General features: G+C 43.0%; 1 protein-coding gene across 7 annotated transcripts in view; it reads left to right on the top strand.

The window, feature by feature from the left end:
• GFOD2 (Gfo/Idh/MocA-like oxidoreductase domain containing 2) overlaps positions 1-19,618 on the top strand; it is a 39,628-nt gene that overhangs the window by 13,810 nt on the left and 6,200 nt on the right. Inside the window, exons 1-2 of one of the 7 annotated variants that reach the window (XM_086351293.1) lie at positions 758-824; positions 14,441-14,786. The exons of 1 other annotated variant lie outside the window; for it this stretch is intronic. In XM_086351293.1, the coding sequence (XP_086207419.1) occupies positions 14,528-14,786 (259 nt within the window). In that variant the 5' untranslated portion in view covers positions 758-824; positions 14,441-14,527. Of the gene's footprint in view, positions 1-757; positions 825-5,436; positions 5,459-8,718; positions 8,807-14,440; positions 14,787-17,877; positions 18,154-19,618 lie in introns of those variants that run through there. 5 more of the 7 variants (XM_086351294.1, XM_086351292.1, XM_086351291.1 and 2 more) reach the window with 5 other exon arrangements.

The following is a 19,618-nucleotide window of genomic DNA, read 5'->3' as shown; positions in this document are numbered from 1 at the left end:
TTTGGTTTTAGTTTGCGTGTCCCTGATGACTAGTGATACGGAGCACCTTTTCACATGCGTATTGGCTGTTTTGGTATCTTTGGTGTGACTCGATCTAATCTTTTGACATTTTAGAAAATCAGGTTCTTCTTTTGTGTGTGTCTGGGTGTCGTCGTCGTCATCTTTTTTTTGTGACTGCCACAGGAGTGTGGGATCTTAGTTCCCTGACCAGGAATCGAACCCATGCCCCCTGCAGTGAAACCATGGAGTCCTAACCACCTGACCACCAGGCAAGTCCCAGTGGTTTTTTTTATCCTGGACCCAGTGTACTCTCTTTATTAATTTATATTTTTATAATATTTTACCAAAAGATCACAACAGTGAAAATAGAGGGATAGTGAAAATCATTTAGAAGTTTTAATAAAAATTTGAGCATAGTAAGCTCAAATTTGCAGTTCCTACTTTCATGATTTTAATGTTACATATATATGCCTAAAATGGAAAAAATCTTTTACTTTATTTTTTAAGAGGGTTTATATATATATATCGGAGAAGGCAATGGCACCCCACTCCAGTACTTTTGCCTAGAAAACCCCATGGACGGAGGAGTATATATGTTTTAAAATTTATTTATTTTTTAATTGAAGGATAATTGCTTTACAGAATTTTGTTGTTTTCTGTCAAACCTCAATATGAATCACCCATAGGTGTATATTTATCCCCTCCCTTTTGAACCTCCCTCTCATCTCCCTCCCTATTCCACCCCTCTAGGTTGATTCAGAGTCCCTGTTTGAGTTTCCTGAGACATAACAGCAAATTCCCATTGGCTGTCTATTTTACGTATGGTAATGTAAGTTTCCATGTTACTCTCTCCATACATCTTGCCCTCTCTTCCCCTCTTCCCCAAGTCCATAAGTCTGTTCTCTATGTCTTTTTCTCCATTACTGCCCTGCAAATAAATTATTCAGTGCCATTTTTCTAGATTCCATATATATGTGTTTTTGTAATGAGCAGAAATTCTTTTAACATCAGTGGGTTAGGGCTTTGTGTGTTCTGTCCAAGAAATCTTTATGTATCCTATGATCTTGAAAATATTCTCTGACATGTTTTTCTAGAAGCTTTGTGTATGGTGGATGCATACTCGGTTGTGTCTGACTCTTTGCCACCCCATGAACTGTAGCCCGTCAGGCTCCTCTCTCCATGTAATTTTCCAGCCAAGAATACTGGAGTGGGTTGCCATTTCCTACTCCAGGGGCTTTTCCTGACCAAGGTATAGAACTCTCTTCTCTGGCGTCTTCTGCATTGACAGGTGGATTCTTTACCACTAGCACCACCTGAGAAGCCCAGAAGCTCTGTGGTTCTGGTTTTTACATTTAGGTCTTTGATTCATTTGGGATTAATTTTTGTGTACACAGTGAGAAAAGAAGGGTCAAAGGTTTTTGTTTGCCATGTGCTGTGCTTAGTCGTTCAGTCATGTCCAACTCTTTGTGACCCCATGGGCTGTAGCCCACCAGGCTCCTCTATCCATGGGGCTTCTCCAGGCAAGAATACTGGAGTGGGTTGCCACGCCCTCCTCCGGGGGATCTTCCCAACCCAGGGATTGAACCCAGGTTTCCTGCATTGCAGGCAGATTCTTTTCCATCTGAGCCATCAGGGAAACTCAAGAATACTGGAGTGGGTAGCCTACTCCTTCTCCAGGGGATCTTCCTGACCCAGGAATCACACCTGAGTCTCCATTGCAGGCAGGTTCTTTTTTTTTTTTTTTTGCAGGCGGATTCTTTACCAGTTGAGCTACCAGGGAAGCCCATATGCATATCCAATTGTTACACCATTTATTAAAAAGAGTTTTCTTTCCCCATGAATTGATATAATACCTAGGCTGAAAATCAGTTGACTGCATTTGTGTGGCTTGCAGTGTAAATATACTATTACAAGGCAGTAACTATCTAGAAATCTCTAATGGCTCTTTTTGAAACCTGGCACTGAAAAAGAGAAAGCACAATTTGTAATTTAAAAATATGTAGTTACAGGGAAAACTATAATAGATAGGTTTCCATATAGCTTGGATGGAACCACCCAGGCTCCACCATATGTAAGCTTCTCAATGGCTTGATAATTCTAATGGCATCAGGAAGACACAATCCCAGAACAAGTAATGACCCTTGAAAAAAAACTACAGTCAGTCAAAAGCATGCTTAAGGATATATTGCGAGTTGTTTCGGAATAAAGGATAACATGACAGAAAACAACACTACTCAGTTCTTCTGTTATAATTCTCCTCTCACCAAAGACCTCGCTGGAAGAGCAGGCACGGGGAAGGGAGACTGCCTCTGTCTCCGTGAGTGTTTACCTCTGGTCCATTTGAATGACATCCCAAGGAGTGGAGAAAACTAGCAGGTAACCATTGCTGTAGCCCCATATCCTGTCAATAAACTTTGAGGCATTGTGGAGCAGAGGGAGATGAAAGAAGATGGATGAGGTGATACCATTTCTCATTTTCATGAACTTTATAGCCTCATCAGTAGTTGATATCAGATTTTCTGAATTTCACCCATTCCAATAGGTGTGTAGTTGTGATAAGTTTTAATTTGCATTCCTAATTAATGCAGTTTAATAACTAATCTAATGGCTTGATATGTTGAAGTATACTAATTGATTTTAGAATATTGAACCAGGCTTACATTCTCTTGGTCATCATATATTGATGATGCTAATAGCTTATTAAGGATTTTGATCCTGTGTTCATGAGGGGTGTTGGTCTATAATTTGATGCCATTTTTGGCTTTTTCCTCTCCCCTCATAACCCCAAGTCCTATTGATAGCTTTCTGCTCCATTTCATTCCCTCCATCAGACCCTCCTTATCTCTTATTTTTATCTTAACTGGTTCTCGGTGTCTGTCTCCTGAACTCTATTCCACTTACCTCAAGTTAAAAAAAAATTCAGTGGTTCTCATTGCTCACTGTTATTCGTTAGGGTCCAGGCAGGAAACAGCCAGCACGTTCAGAGAGTTATTGAAATGCCTTTAAGGGAGGGGTTATTTACGGTGGTGACAGGGGTAAGGGAAACCTGCAAGGGATGGTGGCGCACTGGGGGACTGGCAGGGGCCAGTTGTTGCTGGTACTGGTACCACCTCAAGTGCAGTGAGGGAAGGGAGGGACACCAGAACCCAGAATAGTCTGTGACTATGGGAAGAGGGATCCTCCTGAGGCATGTGACCTTGGTCAAGGATCACAGCCCCTGCCAGAGCCACATCCTGGTAGGGAGAGAGGCAAGTACTGTAACCTTTCGGCTGTGCTCTGATCACCTCCTGAGATTGGCTGAACCCAGATGGAAGCCAGAGGGCCTGGAGCCCACGTGATGTAGTCCCTAGAGACTGACCTTCTCATCCACAGGAGGCAGAGCAGAGCAGAGGGAGATGAGGTGGCAAAGGCGGCACAGACCAAAAGTATCGAGGATACCCGCCCATCAACCTCCACACTCCTTAGATTAGCACTTGTGCCACCAGCTCTGGCTCCTACACCCTTTCTGACTGGTTGCTCCTGAAATAATGAAGACTGTGTCTTTTCATCTTTTATTCATTACAGTCTTCCTGTTAGGGCCCTCAGTAAAGGTGTGATGTATGAACAGAGCAGTATTGGTTTGAGTGACGGAGCTGAGGCAAGCGGTCGCCAAGCCAGGGAGCAGAACGAACTTTCCTGGTTCACGCTTGTTGCTAAGGATGCAAGAGCTGTTCCACACACATTTTTATGGAGGCTTAGCGAAGATCTGACTCATTGGAAAAGACCCTGATGATGGAAAAGATTGAGGGCAGGAGGAGAAGGGGACGACAGGATGAGATGGTTGGATGGCATCATTGACTCGATGGACATGGGTTTGGGTGGACTCCGGGAGTTGGTGATGGACAGGGAGGCCTGGTGTGCTGCGATTCATTGGGTCACAAAGAGTCGGACACGACTGAGCGACTGAACTGAACTGAGAGAAGCTCAGTAACCTGCTCCAGGTCTCACAGCGGGTTGTGGCAGGTCTGTTACACAAAGCCAGCTGTGGAGCCCTGGAAAAGTTACCTTGCCTCCCCAGGATTCTGTGTTCCTCATCTGTAAGACAGGGTGGCATGGACTTAGAGGGATAATACTATATATTACACTAAACACTATATAGTTTACACTAAACACTTTCTGGCCTATTGCACTCACTACATATTAGCTTAGAATATTATCTTCATATTCCTATATGCTTTTGAAGAGATATCTAAGTCAGTCATATATAGCTTTAAAAAAAAAATCCATGTAGTGACTTCCTATGTGCCAGGTCCTATTTAGTTTATTTATTTTCATAAAGATGTTATTTGTTTCTTTTTAATGGAGGATAATTGCTTAACAATGTGTTGGTTTCTGCTGTACAACAGCATGATTGAGCCATAGGTATACATGTGTCCCCTCCCTCTTGGGTATCCCTCTCACCCCCTACCCCATCTTACCCGCTAGGTTGTCACAGAGCATCGGGTTGAGCTCCCTGTGTTACATAGCACCTCCCCACTAGCTCTCTGTTTTACACGTGGCAGTGTGTGTTTCACTGCTACTATCTCATCCCGCCCTCTTCTTCCTCCCTGCTATGTCTACAAGTCTGTTCTCTATGTCTGTGTCTCTGTTGCTGCCCTGTGAATGGGTTCATCAGTACCATTTTTCTAGATTCCATATATATGCGTTAATACACGATATTTGGCATTCTCTTTTTGACTTACTTCACTCTGTATAACAGGCTCTAGGTTCATCCACCTGACTAGAACTGACTCAAATTTGCAATTTTTCTGGCTGAGTAATATTCCATTAAGCTTATCCATTCACCTGTCTATTGACATTAGGTTATTTCCATGTCCTGGCTGTTGTAAATAGTGCTGCAATAAACATTAGGGGACATGTGTCTTTTAGAATTGTGGTTTTCCCAGGGTATATGCCTAGTAGTGGAGTTGATAAATCATATGATAGTTTTATTTCTAGTTTTTTTTTTTAAGAATCTCCACACTGTTCTCCATAGTGTCTGTATCAATTTACATCTCCACCAACAGTGCAAGAGGGTTCCTTTTCTCCACATTGTCTCCAGCATTTATTGTTTGTAGGTTTTTTGATGATGGCTAGGCCCTATTTTAAATGCTTCATGAATGCTGACTCATTTAATCCTGAAGTACCCTGTGAGGTAGATACAGTTAACCCCCTCTTACAAAATGATTGAGAAACTTACCTGACATCACCCAGCTGGTAGGAGGTGGAGCCAGGATTTGAGCCCAGGCAAGGCTAGCCGCAGATTCACGCCTCTGACCTCTGTGCTGCCTTCCCTATAACCTGTGGCTTCATTGGAGCGTGTATGGTCAGTTCTGTCAAGGCGCTTTCCCTGCTTCGTTCCTGACCAGGCTGCGGTGACTGGAATGCATGTGAGCTCGGCAGGGCTGGGTTTATGGAGATCTTTGGAGGCACATGAAAGGTATGTACAAGGATGTCAGGGGCAAGCAACAAGGCCATGTTAGGAGTAAGAAAGGGTAATCACTGAAATAAATGTGGAAAACCAGCTCTGTCTACCGGAGCAGGAAAACACCTAGTCAAGCCTGCCTAGCTTCATGCCATCTGGCTTCCTCAGAGGCCAGCTCTTGCCCTTTTATTTATTGGTGTTGATGAAGCTGCCCTTTGAGTCAGTGTCAATAAAACAGAGGTTATTAACATTTTTTCTAATCCATTCTGTTGTTTTAAGCTACCAGTGCAAATATACACCCAAATATAATTAGAACATGAAGAAATGAAATGTGAGAGAGGAGGAAGTGTGCTCTGGGCGTGAATTTAGAGAGGACATGGACATCGTTGCTTTTGGTGGCTCTGTCTCACTCCCTGGCCCTTAGAGCTGTTGTAATGAATGACCCACAGAACTTAAGCAGAATCTTACTTATGTAGCACTACAAAGTTTACACTTTCAAGGTCCCAGAATATCCATGACCTGTAAGTAACCCTCCAAAAACCTATAAATACAGAAAGTGACAAAAATAGCTAAAGAGAATTCAGGACATGAAAATAATAGAAGGTAGTATGTGACTGACCTGTTTTCTAACTAGAAAGGAAGCCTGTAAGGGCAAGAGAATTATCAGCAAAGATGAAACAGAGGTGGCTGGGAGACCACGGACATAATAGTAGAAATACTAGAGTTCAAGGAATGAGACAAAACTCTATAGCCCAAAAAGAGACATGAGGAGGCAGGAAGCTCAAATCTTGCGTATTTCCGTGGTTCACAAAGGCACAGTTGCCTTCGGGTAGGATCAAGCAGTACAGGATGCTGTGCTGTGGGCTATACGGGCAAACCAAGCCCTGACAGAGATGAATACTTCACACCGTCCACTTTTATCTACAGTAGAAGCAAAAGAAAAGCTGGAGCTGAAAATGAAATTAAAGCAATTCCATTTACTATAGCATCAAATAAAATAACAGAAGTAAATTTAATAAAAAAGTGTGTAACTTATACTGTGAAAACTATAAAATATTGTTTAAATAAATTAGACACACCATGTTCATGAATCAGAAGTCTTAAGATTGTTATGATGAAAACAGTTCTCAAATTGATCTGCAGATTCAAAGCAATCTCTTTCAAAATCCCAGATTGATAAACTGGTCATAAAATTTATAGGAATGTGCAAGGGTTCCAGAATAGCCAAAATAATATTTCAAAAGAAAAAGTCAGAAGATTCACATTTAGTGATTTTAGAACTTACTGAAGTAATCAAGATAAGGTACTGGAGTAAGGACAGACTATAGACCAGTGGAATAAAATTCAGTTCAGTTCAGTCTCTCAGTGGTGTCTGACTCTTTGCAACCCCATGGACTTGCCTGCTGCTGCTGCTGCTGCTGCTGCTAAGTCGCTTCAGTTGTGTCCGACTCTGTGGACCCCACAGACGGCAGCCCACCAGGCTCCGTCATCCCTGGGATTCTCCAGGCAAGAACACTGGAGTGGGTTGCCATTTCCTTCTCCAGTGCATGAAAGTGAAAAGTAAAAGTGAAGTCACTCAGTCATGTCCGACCCTCAGCGACCCCATGGACTGCAGCCTACCAGGCTCCTCTGTCCATGGGATTTTCCAGGCAAGAGTACTGGAGTGGGGTGTCATTGCCTTCTCTGATGAACTTGCCTATCCATCACCAACTCCCAGAGCTTGCTCAAACTCATGTCCATTGAGTCAGCGATGCCATCCAATCATCTCATCCTCTGTTGTCCCCTTCTCCTCCTGCCTTCAATCTTTCCCAGCATTAGAGTCTTTCCAATGAGTCAGTTCTTCATATCGGGGGGCAAAGAATGGAGTTTTAGCTTCAACGTCAGTTCTTCCAATAAATATTCAGTACTGATTTCCTTCAGGATTGATTGATTTGATCTCCTTGCAGTCCAAGGGACTCTCAAGAGTCTTCTCCAACACCACAGTTCAAAAGCATCAATTCTTCAGCCCTCAGCTTTCTTTGTAGTCCAACTCTCACATCCATACATGACTATGGGAAAAACCATAGCTTTGACTAGACAGACCTTTGTTGGTAAGGTAATGTCTCTGCTTTTTAATATGCTGTCTAGGTTGGTCATAGCTTTTCTTCCAAGGAGTAAACATCTTTTAATTTCATGGCTGCAGTCACCATCTGCAGTGATTTTTGGAACCCCAAATAGCAAAGTCTGTCACTGTTTCCATTGTTTCTCCATCTATTTGCCATGAAGTGATAGGACTGGTTGTGTTGATCTTAATTTTCTGAATGTTGAGTTTTAAGCCAACATTTTCACTCTCGTCTTTCACTTTCATCAAGAGGCTCTTTAGTTCTTCGCTTTCTGCCATAAGGGTAGTGACATCTGCATATCTGATATAATCTGCATATCAGAATAAAATTGAGAGTCCACAAATAAACCCATATATTTATGATCAACTTATTTTCAGTAAAGGTACCAAGGTCATTCTGGCAGAAAAAAATACTTTCTTCAACAATTGGGGCTGGAACAAGTAGATAACCACATGTCAAAGAATAGTTAGGCCTCTGTACCTCCCAATTCCTTCCTTCCCCTAATTTACTTTGTCTCCATGGATTTGCCGATTCTGAACATTGTATATAAATGGAGTCATATAATAATGGTCTTCTGTGACTAGCTTCTTTGACTCAGCATAATGTTTTCAAGGTTCATCTGTGTTGTAGCTTGTATCAGTACTTCATTAATTGTTGTGGCTGAATAGTACTACTTTATCAAATTTTGTTTACCCATTCAGCAGTTGATGGACATTTGGGTTGTTTCTACTTTTTGGCTGTTATGATTAATTCTCCTGTGAACATTCATGTACAAACTTACCATGTCAATAAGATCTAAAAGCCGCTCAATAAACAGCTGTTCCCCACTGTTTAATTTTCCCAGAAAGAAAAATTACACTCATCATCTGTTAACCTGAAGTGATTGTTTTCATTTTGAGTAACTATCTCCACAACTTTTCCCTGGTTTATAGCTAGTAATTTCACAGATCGTGCTTCATATTAGGTTTTCTAGGTATGTGTTTTGAAACTCATCTTATTTGGAGATAACCCTTGAAAGTGACCCTACACAAAACTAGACCTGTCTTGAGATTTCTGAATCTTGCAGGGCCTTGTAAGTCATACTGAAGCATCTGGACTTCATACTGAGTCCATTGGGAAGTCACTGAAATGTTCAAACAGGAAGGGAGTGATGTGATTCCATTTGCATTTTAGAAAAATGCCTTTGCAAAATGAGGAATGGATGAAGGAAGGAAAGGATGGAAGCAGGAGAGATCAAGTAGAAGGTTGTTGCATCATCCAGGTGAGTGGTGTTGGGGACTAGACTAGGGCAGTGGTCACAGGGCTGTCAGGAAGAGGTGGGGGTGGATTTAAGAGATAATGAAGAGGGAGGATCATCAAGGCTTGATGATGAGTTACCTGTACAGGTGAGGGAATAAAGAGGTTGCAGATGGGTTGAAGAACCGAATTGACGATGGTGACATGCCATGAAATAGAAAATAGAGGAAGAAAATGTTTGAGGGAAGGTTTATGATAATTAAATGCAGACTATACACCAGACACTTTGTTAGGCACTTTTAACCAGATCTCATTTCATCTTCAAAAGACCCCTTGAGCTAAACAGCATTAGACCTGCTTTTCTAAGAAAAACGTTCATTCGGCTCAGAACTGGGGAGGCCAGGATTTGGACCCATAGATGCATTCTCTGTGTGTTCTCACTGTCTTTACCGCTTCTGTTCAGGTTTAGTCACGTGGGTTTTGTGGAGCTTAGAATACATGGGTATGTGCAGCTCTGGAGAGAAAGCTGGGGTTGTGCTTCAGATTTGAAAGTCACTGGTATGCTAATTAAAGCCTGGGACATGAGTAGTAAAAAAAGATGTATTTGGCAAAACTAATACAATATTGTAAAGTTTAAAAATAAAATAAAATTTAAAAAAACAAACAAACATGTAGAGCAAGAAGAGAAGAGGGCGCCTCTGACCGGATCTCAAGAACCTTACTGAAGGGGCAAGGGAGCCTGAAAGCTGCACCCAGAAATGAGCAGGAAGTGGGAGGGCATCATGGATGGGGAAGGAAGAGCTGTATGTATCCCTAGTGCTCACAGTTGGGGAGTGAAGTAGTTGATTACTATGGATTTACAAAAGGAATGCCATGACTCTGATCTGGGAGGAGGAGCAAGTGAAGCAATGTTATGTGGATAAAAGTAGAACAGCACTTGGATAGTCAGCATTTGGATACAACTTTTCAAAAATTGTGATTTGCAGCATCAAAGATCAAAAAGTAGTCAGATTTATTTTTTAAAAAAAGATACTAGGTAGACTAAGGGACTGTTAGGTGTTTATAAAATTACTATTTAAAATGATACAGGAGTTTGGGAGTTCCCTGGTGGTCCAGTGGTTAAGACTTGGTGCTTGTATTGCCGCAGGCCCCAGTTCAATCCCTGGTTGAGAAACGGAGATCCCGCAAGCCATGCAACACAGCCTAAATAAATAAGCAAAATTTAAAAATAATACTAAAAAGTAAATTAAATGGTGCAGGACCTGTGGGAAACAGTATGCCAGTTCCAAAACAGATTTACCATATGATCCAGCAATTCCACCTCTGAGTATATACCCAAAAGAATCGAAAGCTGAGTCTGGAAGAGATACCTGCATACCCATGTTCACAGCAGCGTTATTCACAGTAGCTACCCAGGTGTCCATGGACAGGTGAATAGATAAGCAAAATATGGTATATGCATACAATGGAGTATTTTCAACCTCCAAAAAAGGAAGAAATTCTGACATAAGCTCACCATGGATGAACCTTGAGAACATGCTCAGTGAAGTAAGCCAGTCACAAAAGGACCAATGCTTTGTGATTCCACTTTATGAAGTACCTACTCACAATAGTCTGATTGATAGAAACATGGTGGTTGCCAGGGGCTGCAGGGAAAGGTTGAAATGAGAAGTCACTGTTAATTAACTGTTGAAATAAGAAGTCACTGTTGAAATGAGAAATCACTCTCTGTTAAGACAGAGTTTCGATTTTGCAAGGTGAAAGAGTTTTGGAAGTGGGTGATGGTGATGGTTATACAACAGTATGAAGGTACTTAATTCCCCTGAACTGTACACTTAAAAATGGCTAACATAGTAAATTTTATGAGTATTTTATCACAATAAAATAAGAACCAAAAGAAAAAAGAAAGTGATGTGACATAGCCTCATCCCCACAGTCTGATTCAGTACGTCTGGGGTCATCAGTGACCCCACACACAGCTAGAGTGGGACCACTGGTTTACTTGAGGGATTGCCTCAGAGGGAAACCTATTCCCTACACACATCAAAATCTCACTGTAATTTCCAAGCAGACTTTAGTTCAGTCGCTCAGTTGTGTCCAGCTCTTTGCGACCCCATGGACAGTAGCACACCAAGCTTCCCTGTCCATCATCAACTCCCAGAGCTTGCTCAAACTCATGTCCACTGAGACGGTGATGCCATCCAACCATCTCATCCTCTGTCATCCCCTTCTCCTCCTGCCTCCAAAATTTTCCCAGCATCAGGATCTGATCCAATGAGTCAGTTCTTCGCATCAGGTGGCCAAAGTATTCAGCTTCAGCATCAGTCCTTCCAGTGAATATTCAGACTGATTTCCTTCGGGATTGACTGGTTTGATCTCCTTGCAGCCCAAGGGACTTTCAAGAATCTTCTCCAACACCACAGTTCAGAAATATCAATTCTTCGATGCTCAGCTTTCTTTATAGTCCAACTTTCACATCCATACATTAATACTGGAAAAACCATAGCCTTGACTAGATAGACCTTTGTTGTCACCTAACGTCTCTGCTTTTTAATATACTGTCTAGGTTGGTCATAGCTTTTCTTCCAAGGAGCAAGCATCTTTTATTTTTTATTATTTTTTTTTGGAGCAAGCATCTTTTAATTTCATGGCTGCAGTCACCATCTGCAGTGATTTTGGAGCCCAAGAAAAGAAAGTCTGTCACTGTTTCCGTTGTTTCCCCATCTATATCCCATGAAGTGATGGGACCGGATGCTATGATCTTCGTTTTTTGAATGTTGAGTTTTAAGCCAGCTTTTTCAGTCTCATCTTTCACTTTCATCAAGAGGCTCTTTGGTTCTTCTTCACTTTCTGCCATAAGGGTGGTGTCATCTGTATATCTGAGGTTATTGATATTTCTCCCGCCAATCTTGATTTCAGCTTGTGCTTGGATTCCAGCCTGGGATTTTGCAAGATGTACTCTGCATATAAGTTAAATGAGCAAGGTGACCACATACAGCCTTGACATACTGCTTTCCCAATCTGGAACTAGTCCGATGTTCCATCTCCAGTTCTAAATGTTGCTTCTTGACCTGCATACAGATTTCTCAGGAGGCAGGTAAGGTGATCTGGTATTCCCATCTCTTGAAGAATTTTCCACAGTTTGTTGTGGTCCACACAGTCAAAGGCTTTGGCGTAGTCAATAAAGCAGAAGTAGATGTTTTTCTGGAACTCTCTTGCTTTTTTGATGATCCAGCAGATGTTGTCAGTTTGATCTCTGGTTCCTCTGCCTTTTCTAAATCCAGCTTGAACATCTGGAAGTTCACGATTCACGTATTGTTGAAGCCTGGTTTAAAGAATTTTGAGCATTACTTTGCTAGTGTGTGAGATGAGTGCAATTGTGCAGTAGTTTGAACATTCTTTGGCATTGCCTTTCTTTAGGATTGGAATTAAAACTGACCTTTTCCAGTCCTGTGGCCACTACCAACTTGTCCAAATTTGCTGGCATATTGAGTGCAGCACTTTACAGCATCATCTTTTAGGATTTGAAATAGCTCAACTGTAATTCCATCACCTCCACTAGCTTTGTAGTGATGCTTCCTAAGGCCCACTTAACTTTGCATTCCTGGATGTCTGGCTCTAGGTGAGTGATCATACCATTGTGATTATCTGGGTCATTAAGATCTCTTTTGTGTAGTTCTTCTGTGTATTCTTGCCACCTCCTCTTAATATCTTCTGCTTCTGTTAGGTCCATACCATTTCTGTCCTTTATTGAGCCCATCTTTGCATGAAATGTTCCCTTGGTATCTCTAATTGTCATGAAGAGCTCTCTAGTCTTTCCCATTCTATAATTTCCCTCTATTTCTTTACATAGATCACTGAGGAAGCCTTTCTTCTCTCTCCTTGCTATTCTTTGGAACTCTGGATTCAGATGGGTATATCTTTCCTTTTCTCCTTTGCCTTTAGCTTCTCTTCTTTTCTCAGCTATTTGTAAGGCCTCTTCAGACAACCATTTTGCCTTTTTGCATTTCTTTTTCTTGGGAATGATCTTGATCACTGCCTCCTGTACAGTGTCACTAACCTCCGTCCATAGTTCTTTAGGTACTCTATCAGGTCTAATCCCTTGACTCTATTTGTCACTTCCACTGTATAATCATAAGGGATTTGATTTAGGTCATACCCGAATGGTCTAGTGGGTTTCTCTACTTTCTTCAATTTAAGTCTGAATTTGTCAATAAGAAGTTCATGATCTGAGCCACAGTCAGCTCCCAGTCTTGTTTTTGCTGACTGTGTAGAGCTTCTCCATCTTCTGCTGCAAAGAATATAATCAGTCTGATTTCAGTATTGACCATCTGTTGATGTCCATGGCCTTCTATTCATGATTACTTGGATTACTGTGATATTGAATGATTTGCCTTGGAAACTTAACAGAGATCATTCTGTCATTTTTGAGATCGCACCCAAGTACTGCATTGCATCCACATAATGCAGTACTTTATTCTTTATTTCATTTTACAACCCTTATGATCACAAGGAAAATGCTACAAAAAGTAAGACACATTCATTGTTGAAAATATGGCAAAGTTCAGAAAACAAAAATCATTCACAGTTCTATCAAGTTATAATCATTATTAAATTAGGTCCTTCAGTTACATCCTCTCTGTGGAGTATGGTTATTGATGTAGATATCCTTGTATATTCTCATACATATATACTTTTTTTGTGCTTTTTGTGGTTTGTTTTAGAGAATATTGATGTCATGCTTCACATATTGTTTTCCCCTTTTCAAGGAATACATGGTGATGTCTTTCAGGTCACTGAGGGCCTTCTACTCATGATTTTCAGTGGCTCCATAGTGTTGTTGATCTAATCCACTACTGTTATTGAACATGTATCTCATTTTCCAATTTTTCACTATCATAGTCAACATTGGCATGGACATTTTTATATAAAAATATCCTTGTAAATATCTTTGTTATCACTGCTGCTGCTGCCCGTTTGGTAGCTTTTTGTTGGTATTTTGGTTTCTAGTGAACATTTTCCTATGCTTGCTACCATAAACAGTTAAATCATAATGTGTATAGTACCTGGGCTTCCTGGGTAGCTCAAATGGTAAACAGTCTGCCTGCAATGAGGGAGACCTGGGTTGGAAAGATCCCCTGGAGAAGGGCATGGCAACACACTACAGTATTCTTGCATGGAAAATTCTATGGACAGAGGAACCTGGCAGGCTGTAGTCCATGGGGTCGCAAAGAGTCAGACATGACTGGGAGACTAACACTTCCACTTTCATAGCACCTAGGTAGTTCTCTTTTGTCTTTTAACTGTAATATAAAACACTCTTCTTTTCCTTTCTGTAATATAGTATCAGAGAACCATGAACTTGTACAGTTAAGGCCCCGAAGGTTAATGGTTTGAGCAGAGTCACACAGAAAATTAAGTATAGCAGGACAGGAATTTGAACACAGCTGTTCTCATATTTCATCTCTCCTCCTCCTAGTAGATAGATACTGTTAATATCCTGAGTCTCCACGGGAGAAGCTTCTGCAGCGTTCCCCTCTGGAGCAGTGTGTCTTTTGTCCTGTGTGGCAGAGAACTTGTTGCTTCCAAATCACCCCAGGAAATTGCCTCTGCTGAGCACGCCCTCCCCTAATCGCCAGTGTCCTGCTTACTGTTCCAGGAGCCATGTGTGACCGAGACTGCGAGATAGTCGTGCTCATGCTGGAGACTCTGGTGAGGAGATGAGTTGGTGAACGGAGAAGGCGGCATGAAGATGCTTCCCGGCGTGGGTGTGTTTGGGACCGGCAGCTCCGCCCGTGTTCTGGTCCCACTGCTGCGGGCAGAGGGATTCACGGTGCAGGCCCTGTGGGGGAAGACCGAGGAGGAGGCCAAGCAGCTCGCTGAGGAGATGAACATTGCCTTCTACACCAGCCGGACTGACGACGTCTTGCTGCATCAAGACGTGGATCTGGTGTGCATCAACATGCCCCCTCCACTCACCCGGCAGATATCTGTGAAGGCCCTAGGTACGGGCAGATGGTGTCTCCCTCTCGGGGGTCCTTGAACATCCCTGCTCTCCTCTGGGCCTGGGTAGGCCCTCTTGGGCTTGGGTCTGGGACAACTCTCGTCCCTGAAGCAGTGCTGAGGGAGGACACTTTGGGAGGCCTTATGGCTGCGGGAGGAAATGCCCCAATGTCTGGGAAAGACACAGCCTTCCCCACCTCCCATAAGTAAATCCCCAAGCAAAAATTAAGCAGATGCCTTCAGAGCTGGCCTGTCACAGGGGCTAGAGATGATACATTCAGGCATTGTAAAGTTCGCCTCTGTGAAATCAGAATCTAAAGACCTGGGCCCGGGGGAATTGGCTGTGATTGATGCGTTTGTTCTTCATTTCCGTGGCATACAGCACCACAGAAAGGAGAAAGGGGTGTGTATCAAGGCTGCCATTTCCCATATTTTGTCAGTCCTTGACTAGACTGAGCACACACCCTTCCTGTCATGCTTTGCAATTGTGTATGCCAGAGTCAGGAAGGTTGTCCCAATGCGATGTATCTCCCCCGCAGGACCCACAGGTTGGCCTGCTCGCATCCCTGCTCCCTCTGGAAGCAGTGGGCCTAGCCACCTCCTGCCCCAGCTGGGTGTGGTTTGGTGAACTGTTCTCCTGCAGTTCCTGTTGGGCTGCTCTTTCCTGTCGACAGTAGGAAAAATTCTCCTTTGTCTCACATGAATCAGAATCTAATTTAATAGGGAAACAAACCAGTCAATATTCATCCAGCAATTCTTTAAAAAAAAAAAAAAAAACTCCTGTGTGCTAGACACTGACACGGTATCATTCTTGACATTCAGAACAGTGTTGAAATAGAGCTGTCTCTGCTTTCAGATTTCACAGTCCGATCAAAGAGACTAGAAGTAACAGTAACATTTACTGGCCAGGTAAATGAGAAAAGACTTAAGTAACAATTTGGGTAGCGTATAATTAATTGACAGAGTAATTGTTGTACATAAGGTGACAGGAGCCAGGTGCCCATCTCTGACCCTGAGGCTGACTGCCACTCCTCCTGGCCACCGCCATGGTGCAGGATCCAAGACTGCTTCTCTTTCCTGTAGTCTGAAGAGAGTGTCTGTCACCTCAACAAGCGTCTGTCTGGTTGTTGATTTGGGGCATATAAGTTTTGACCAAAAATTATAGATGGTTTGTCTTTTCCAGAGGGCTTTCGCTGGGGGTGTTGTGACATTGGAGCTATTCACTGGCCCTAGATTTTTAGAGCAGATCATGCTCCCAGATTGAGTTTAGAAGTAGACTTAAGTCAGCACTTTAACAGAGGGCTGGTTCAAGGGAATCAAGCTACCATGGTCTCTTGACTTCTCACCGTTCCTTGTGGCATGAGTGCAGGTTGCTGAGGGTGTGTGTGGAGGCGGAGTTCTAGAGGCTCTCAGTCAGCTTCTTGAACTTTAGGGTTCCCACAGAGGCCATTTCCTAGCTGTGTAAGGAGAAAGAAGAGACCCAGAGTTCTTTGGGCACAAGCCTGCCGGGTGTTTTCCTCATACAGGAAAACACTGGACTTGGTCCGTTTAATACAAGCAGGAAGGACAGCTTCTGGGGTCTTGTATCCCAGCCCTCAGTGAAGTAAAACCATCAGCCCTGTCTCCATACCTCTGTTGTCAGCAGGGAGGAGGGTATGAATGCGGGTCCTTGGTCTGTTCTTGCAGGTACATGATCCCAGGGCCAAGGTGGTTGGGCTAAGAGAGCCATGTCGACTGGATGTGCCATCAGGCACTGCCCACTTAGGCCCCAAACGAGTCACTGAGCCTATTGCAACCATGAGGTTAACTCCCTGTGTGCTTGCTTGCTTTCTTTGTGAGAATTCTGACTTAACTTTCGCTCATACAGAAGAGGCCATGAGAACTGCTCTAGTTTTCCCAAATGACTGGATATGAATGCATAAACTGCTGTAGGCAGAACACCAAACTGACCTTGACATCAGACCCCACTTCTGGTCCTGTTTCTGTCCCTCTCAACCTCTGGAGGCCCCTGTGAAATGAAAGTATCATTCAGTCTTTCCAGCATGATATGACTGCCTCCGTATGCTGACCAAGAAAGACACTGGCATCGCGTTACAGGGGGAAGCCTGGATTTCCTATTGTCCCAAGTGGAAGAACAGATTTGTTTAAGTTAAATTCACATCAAAAATAAATAGTAGGAGTCTCCTCTGGATGTTCACTAGGTAAATGTTCAGATGTTCATGAGTTGAATGTAGCTCAGAAATGAAACTTAGCATTCTAAGTCATCTCAAACGTGAAAAACTTTTCTGTGGGTTGGGGGACTGTGTTTAAGTTAATTCCTCAAAAGCAGGACCTGTTCTTTCTTCCTGTAATGTAAAGCTCTGGCAGTATCTGGTTCTTGTACATCGTTTAGGTGAAGAACAGAATAGACACATTGATAGTTACAAAAATGCAGTGTATTTAAAAGGGCTCAGAGTCAGCGTTCCAGAACACCCCCACCGCTGTTCCACCTGTGTGTTCCCATGTATGAGTCCCTCTATATATGCATGAAAGGATATTTTTCTGTTTTTCCCACCTCCATGTCTTTTTTCTTTTTTACTCTTTCTGTTACAGGTGCTGTGTCTTTTATGTTTCATTAAGGATATAAGCTTTAGGGACTTCGCTGACAGTCCAGTGGTTAGGACTCCATGCTTCTGCTGCAGGGGGCTTGAGTTCGCTCCCTGGTCTGGGGAACTAAGGTCCCCGCATGGCCTGTTAATTAATTAATTTAAAGGATATAAGCTTTAGATCCTCAATCATTTTAGAACCAGGGGGGGAAAAGACATGTTTACTTAACAGGATAGCTGTTGAAGTACTCTAATTTTAGATAAGCTCTTCTAGATTTTGAACCCATGAGAAGTTAAATCGTAATTGTCTCGAGTCTCTATTGAGTGAAGGATTCTTCTTGCATTGCCCAGCATGGGGAAAGGTTAAGTCAGAGAGATGAGAAGCAGTTAAGTGAGGCATGCAGCACCTGTCCCCATTTGTAGCTATAAAGCAAATCTATGACAGACTTTTCTTCTTCTAAAACTTTTGATGCCAGAGTACCGCTTTTTCTTCTTTTGAAATTCACAGGCATAAAGTCAGAAATGTTGGACCTGCAGGGACAATGAAGAGAGTATCTAGTCCAGCCTTTCTCAGAGATGCCGGGCCAGCAGCAGCAGCATCACCTGGGAAATTGTTATGAATCCAAATTCTGGGCCCCTTCCCAGACCTTCTAAATCTCAGCGGGTGAGGCCTACCAATTTTTGAACAAGCATTCTGGGTGATTCTGATCCACACTAAGGATTGCGAGCCACTGGTCTCATCCAACATCTTCATTTCCAGTTACAGAAGCCCAGGCCCAGAAACGTGTAAGGTCACAGCATCTCACTAAGACTTAGTGCTGTAGGCAAAATCGCATTTTCCTCAGCTTCTGAGATCACTGTGTTCTTATGTCATTTCTGAGGCCATAAGAGTGTTTCTTCCCTCATTCTTATTAGTTTTTTTTCTAACAAGTTTATAAGTTTTTTTCTAAAACTAATCCTTGGACTTACCCTCTAAAGATGTACTTTTCACTCCACATTTCTTTTCTATAGCTTCTTGCACGCATGCTTGCTAAGTGGCTTCAGTCATATCCAACTCTTTGCCCCCCAGTGGACGGTAGCCCACCAGCCTCCTCTGTCCATGGAATTCTCCAAGCAAGCATACTGGAGTGGGTTGCCATGCCCTCCTCCAAGGGGTCTTCTCCGACCCAGGGATCGAACCTGTGTCTCTTATGTCTCCTGCATTGGCAAGCGGGTTCTTTACTACTAGTGCCACCTGGGAAGCCCCTGTGGCATCTTACTTTCCACCTTTATTTGACTTTTCACTTTCTTCCACCTCAGATTTCACCCTTATGGCTTTCCCATGAATTCCTTAGAGGAGAAGGAGGGACTGTATATGTTTCCTTTCTCAATTTAGAAATGGTTCCAAACAATTTTAATGTACAAAGTGCCCCAGCATTTTTGCTACAGTTGAATGTTTTCCTAAGTCCATTGCTAGAAGGTAATTTTCTGTGCCTACTTCTTAGCACTTGTGGCTTCATTAGAAAAACACTGAGTGTGCCAGTCCTTTCCCCATGGGCTGTTGAGATAACAAGGACATTCCTCAAGCAGCCTGACCCAGATAATTTACTCCCAAGAACACCAGGCCCTTGGGGTACCTTTTCTGGCCCCCGGTCCAGATCATGTCCCTGCTGTGGACTCTTATGTTAACATTTATATCATCTTCATTGCCTTGATCACAAGGCAGTTCTGCATGTATTCACATGATAATTTGATTCATGGCACTCTCTGCCACTGAAGTGTAGGTTGTCTGAAGGTAGCCATCATGCCTGATGTATTCCAGAGCTTGGCACCAGGCCCAGCACTCCGGTTGAATGATAGTGTCACAACTTCTGGCTGTACAAGCCCAGCCTGCTGGTGTGACCCAGGGAGCTGACAGGGGCCTGTGACCCAAGAGAGAGTGGGCTGTGGACAGCAGTGATTCTGTCTGGTGGCTTTCAAACTTTTTTTTTAAGTTCAGTTCAGTTCAGTCACTCAGTCGTGTCCGACTCTTTGCGACCCCATGAACCGCAGCATGCCAGGCCTCCCTGTCCATCACCAACTCCCAGAGTCCACCCAAACCCATGTCCATTGAGTTGGTAATGCCATCCAACCATCTCATCCTCTGTTGTCCCCTTCTCCTCCTGCCCTCAACCTTTCCCAGCATCAAGGTCTTTTCCAATCAGTCAGCTCTTCGCATCAGGTGGCCAAAGTATTGGAGTTTCAGCTTCAACATCAGTCCTTCCAGTGAA

The sequence above is a fragment of the Bos grunniens genome, chromosome 18, assembly GCF_055505025.1.
Source record: "Bos grunniens cultivar Pamir isolate PY7600 chromosome 18, Bosgru_T2T1.0, whole genome shotgun sequence".
Lineage (NCBI taxonomy): Eukaryota > Metazoa > Chordata > Mammalia > Artiodactyla > Bovidae > Bos > Bos grunniens.
The sequence above is the reverse complement of the archived record's forward strand: the minus strand, read 5'-3'. Positions and strand labels throughout refer to the sequence as shown.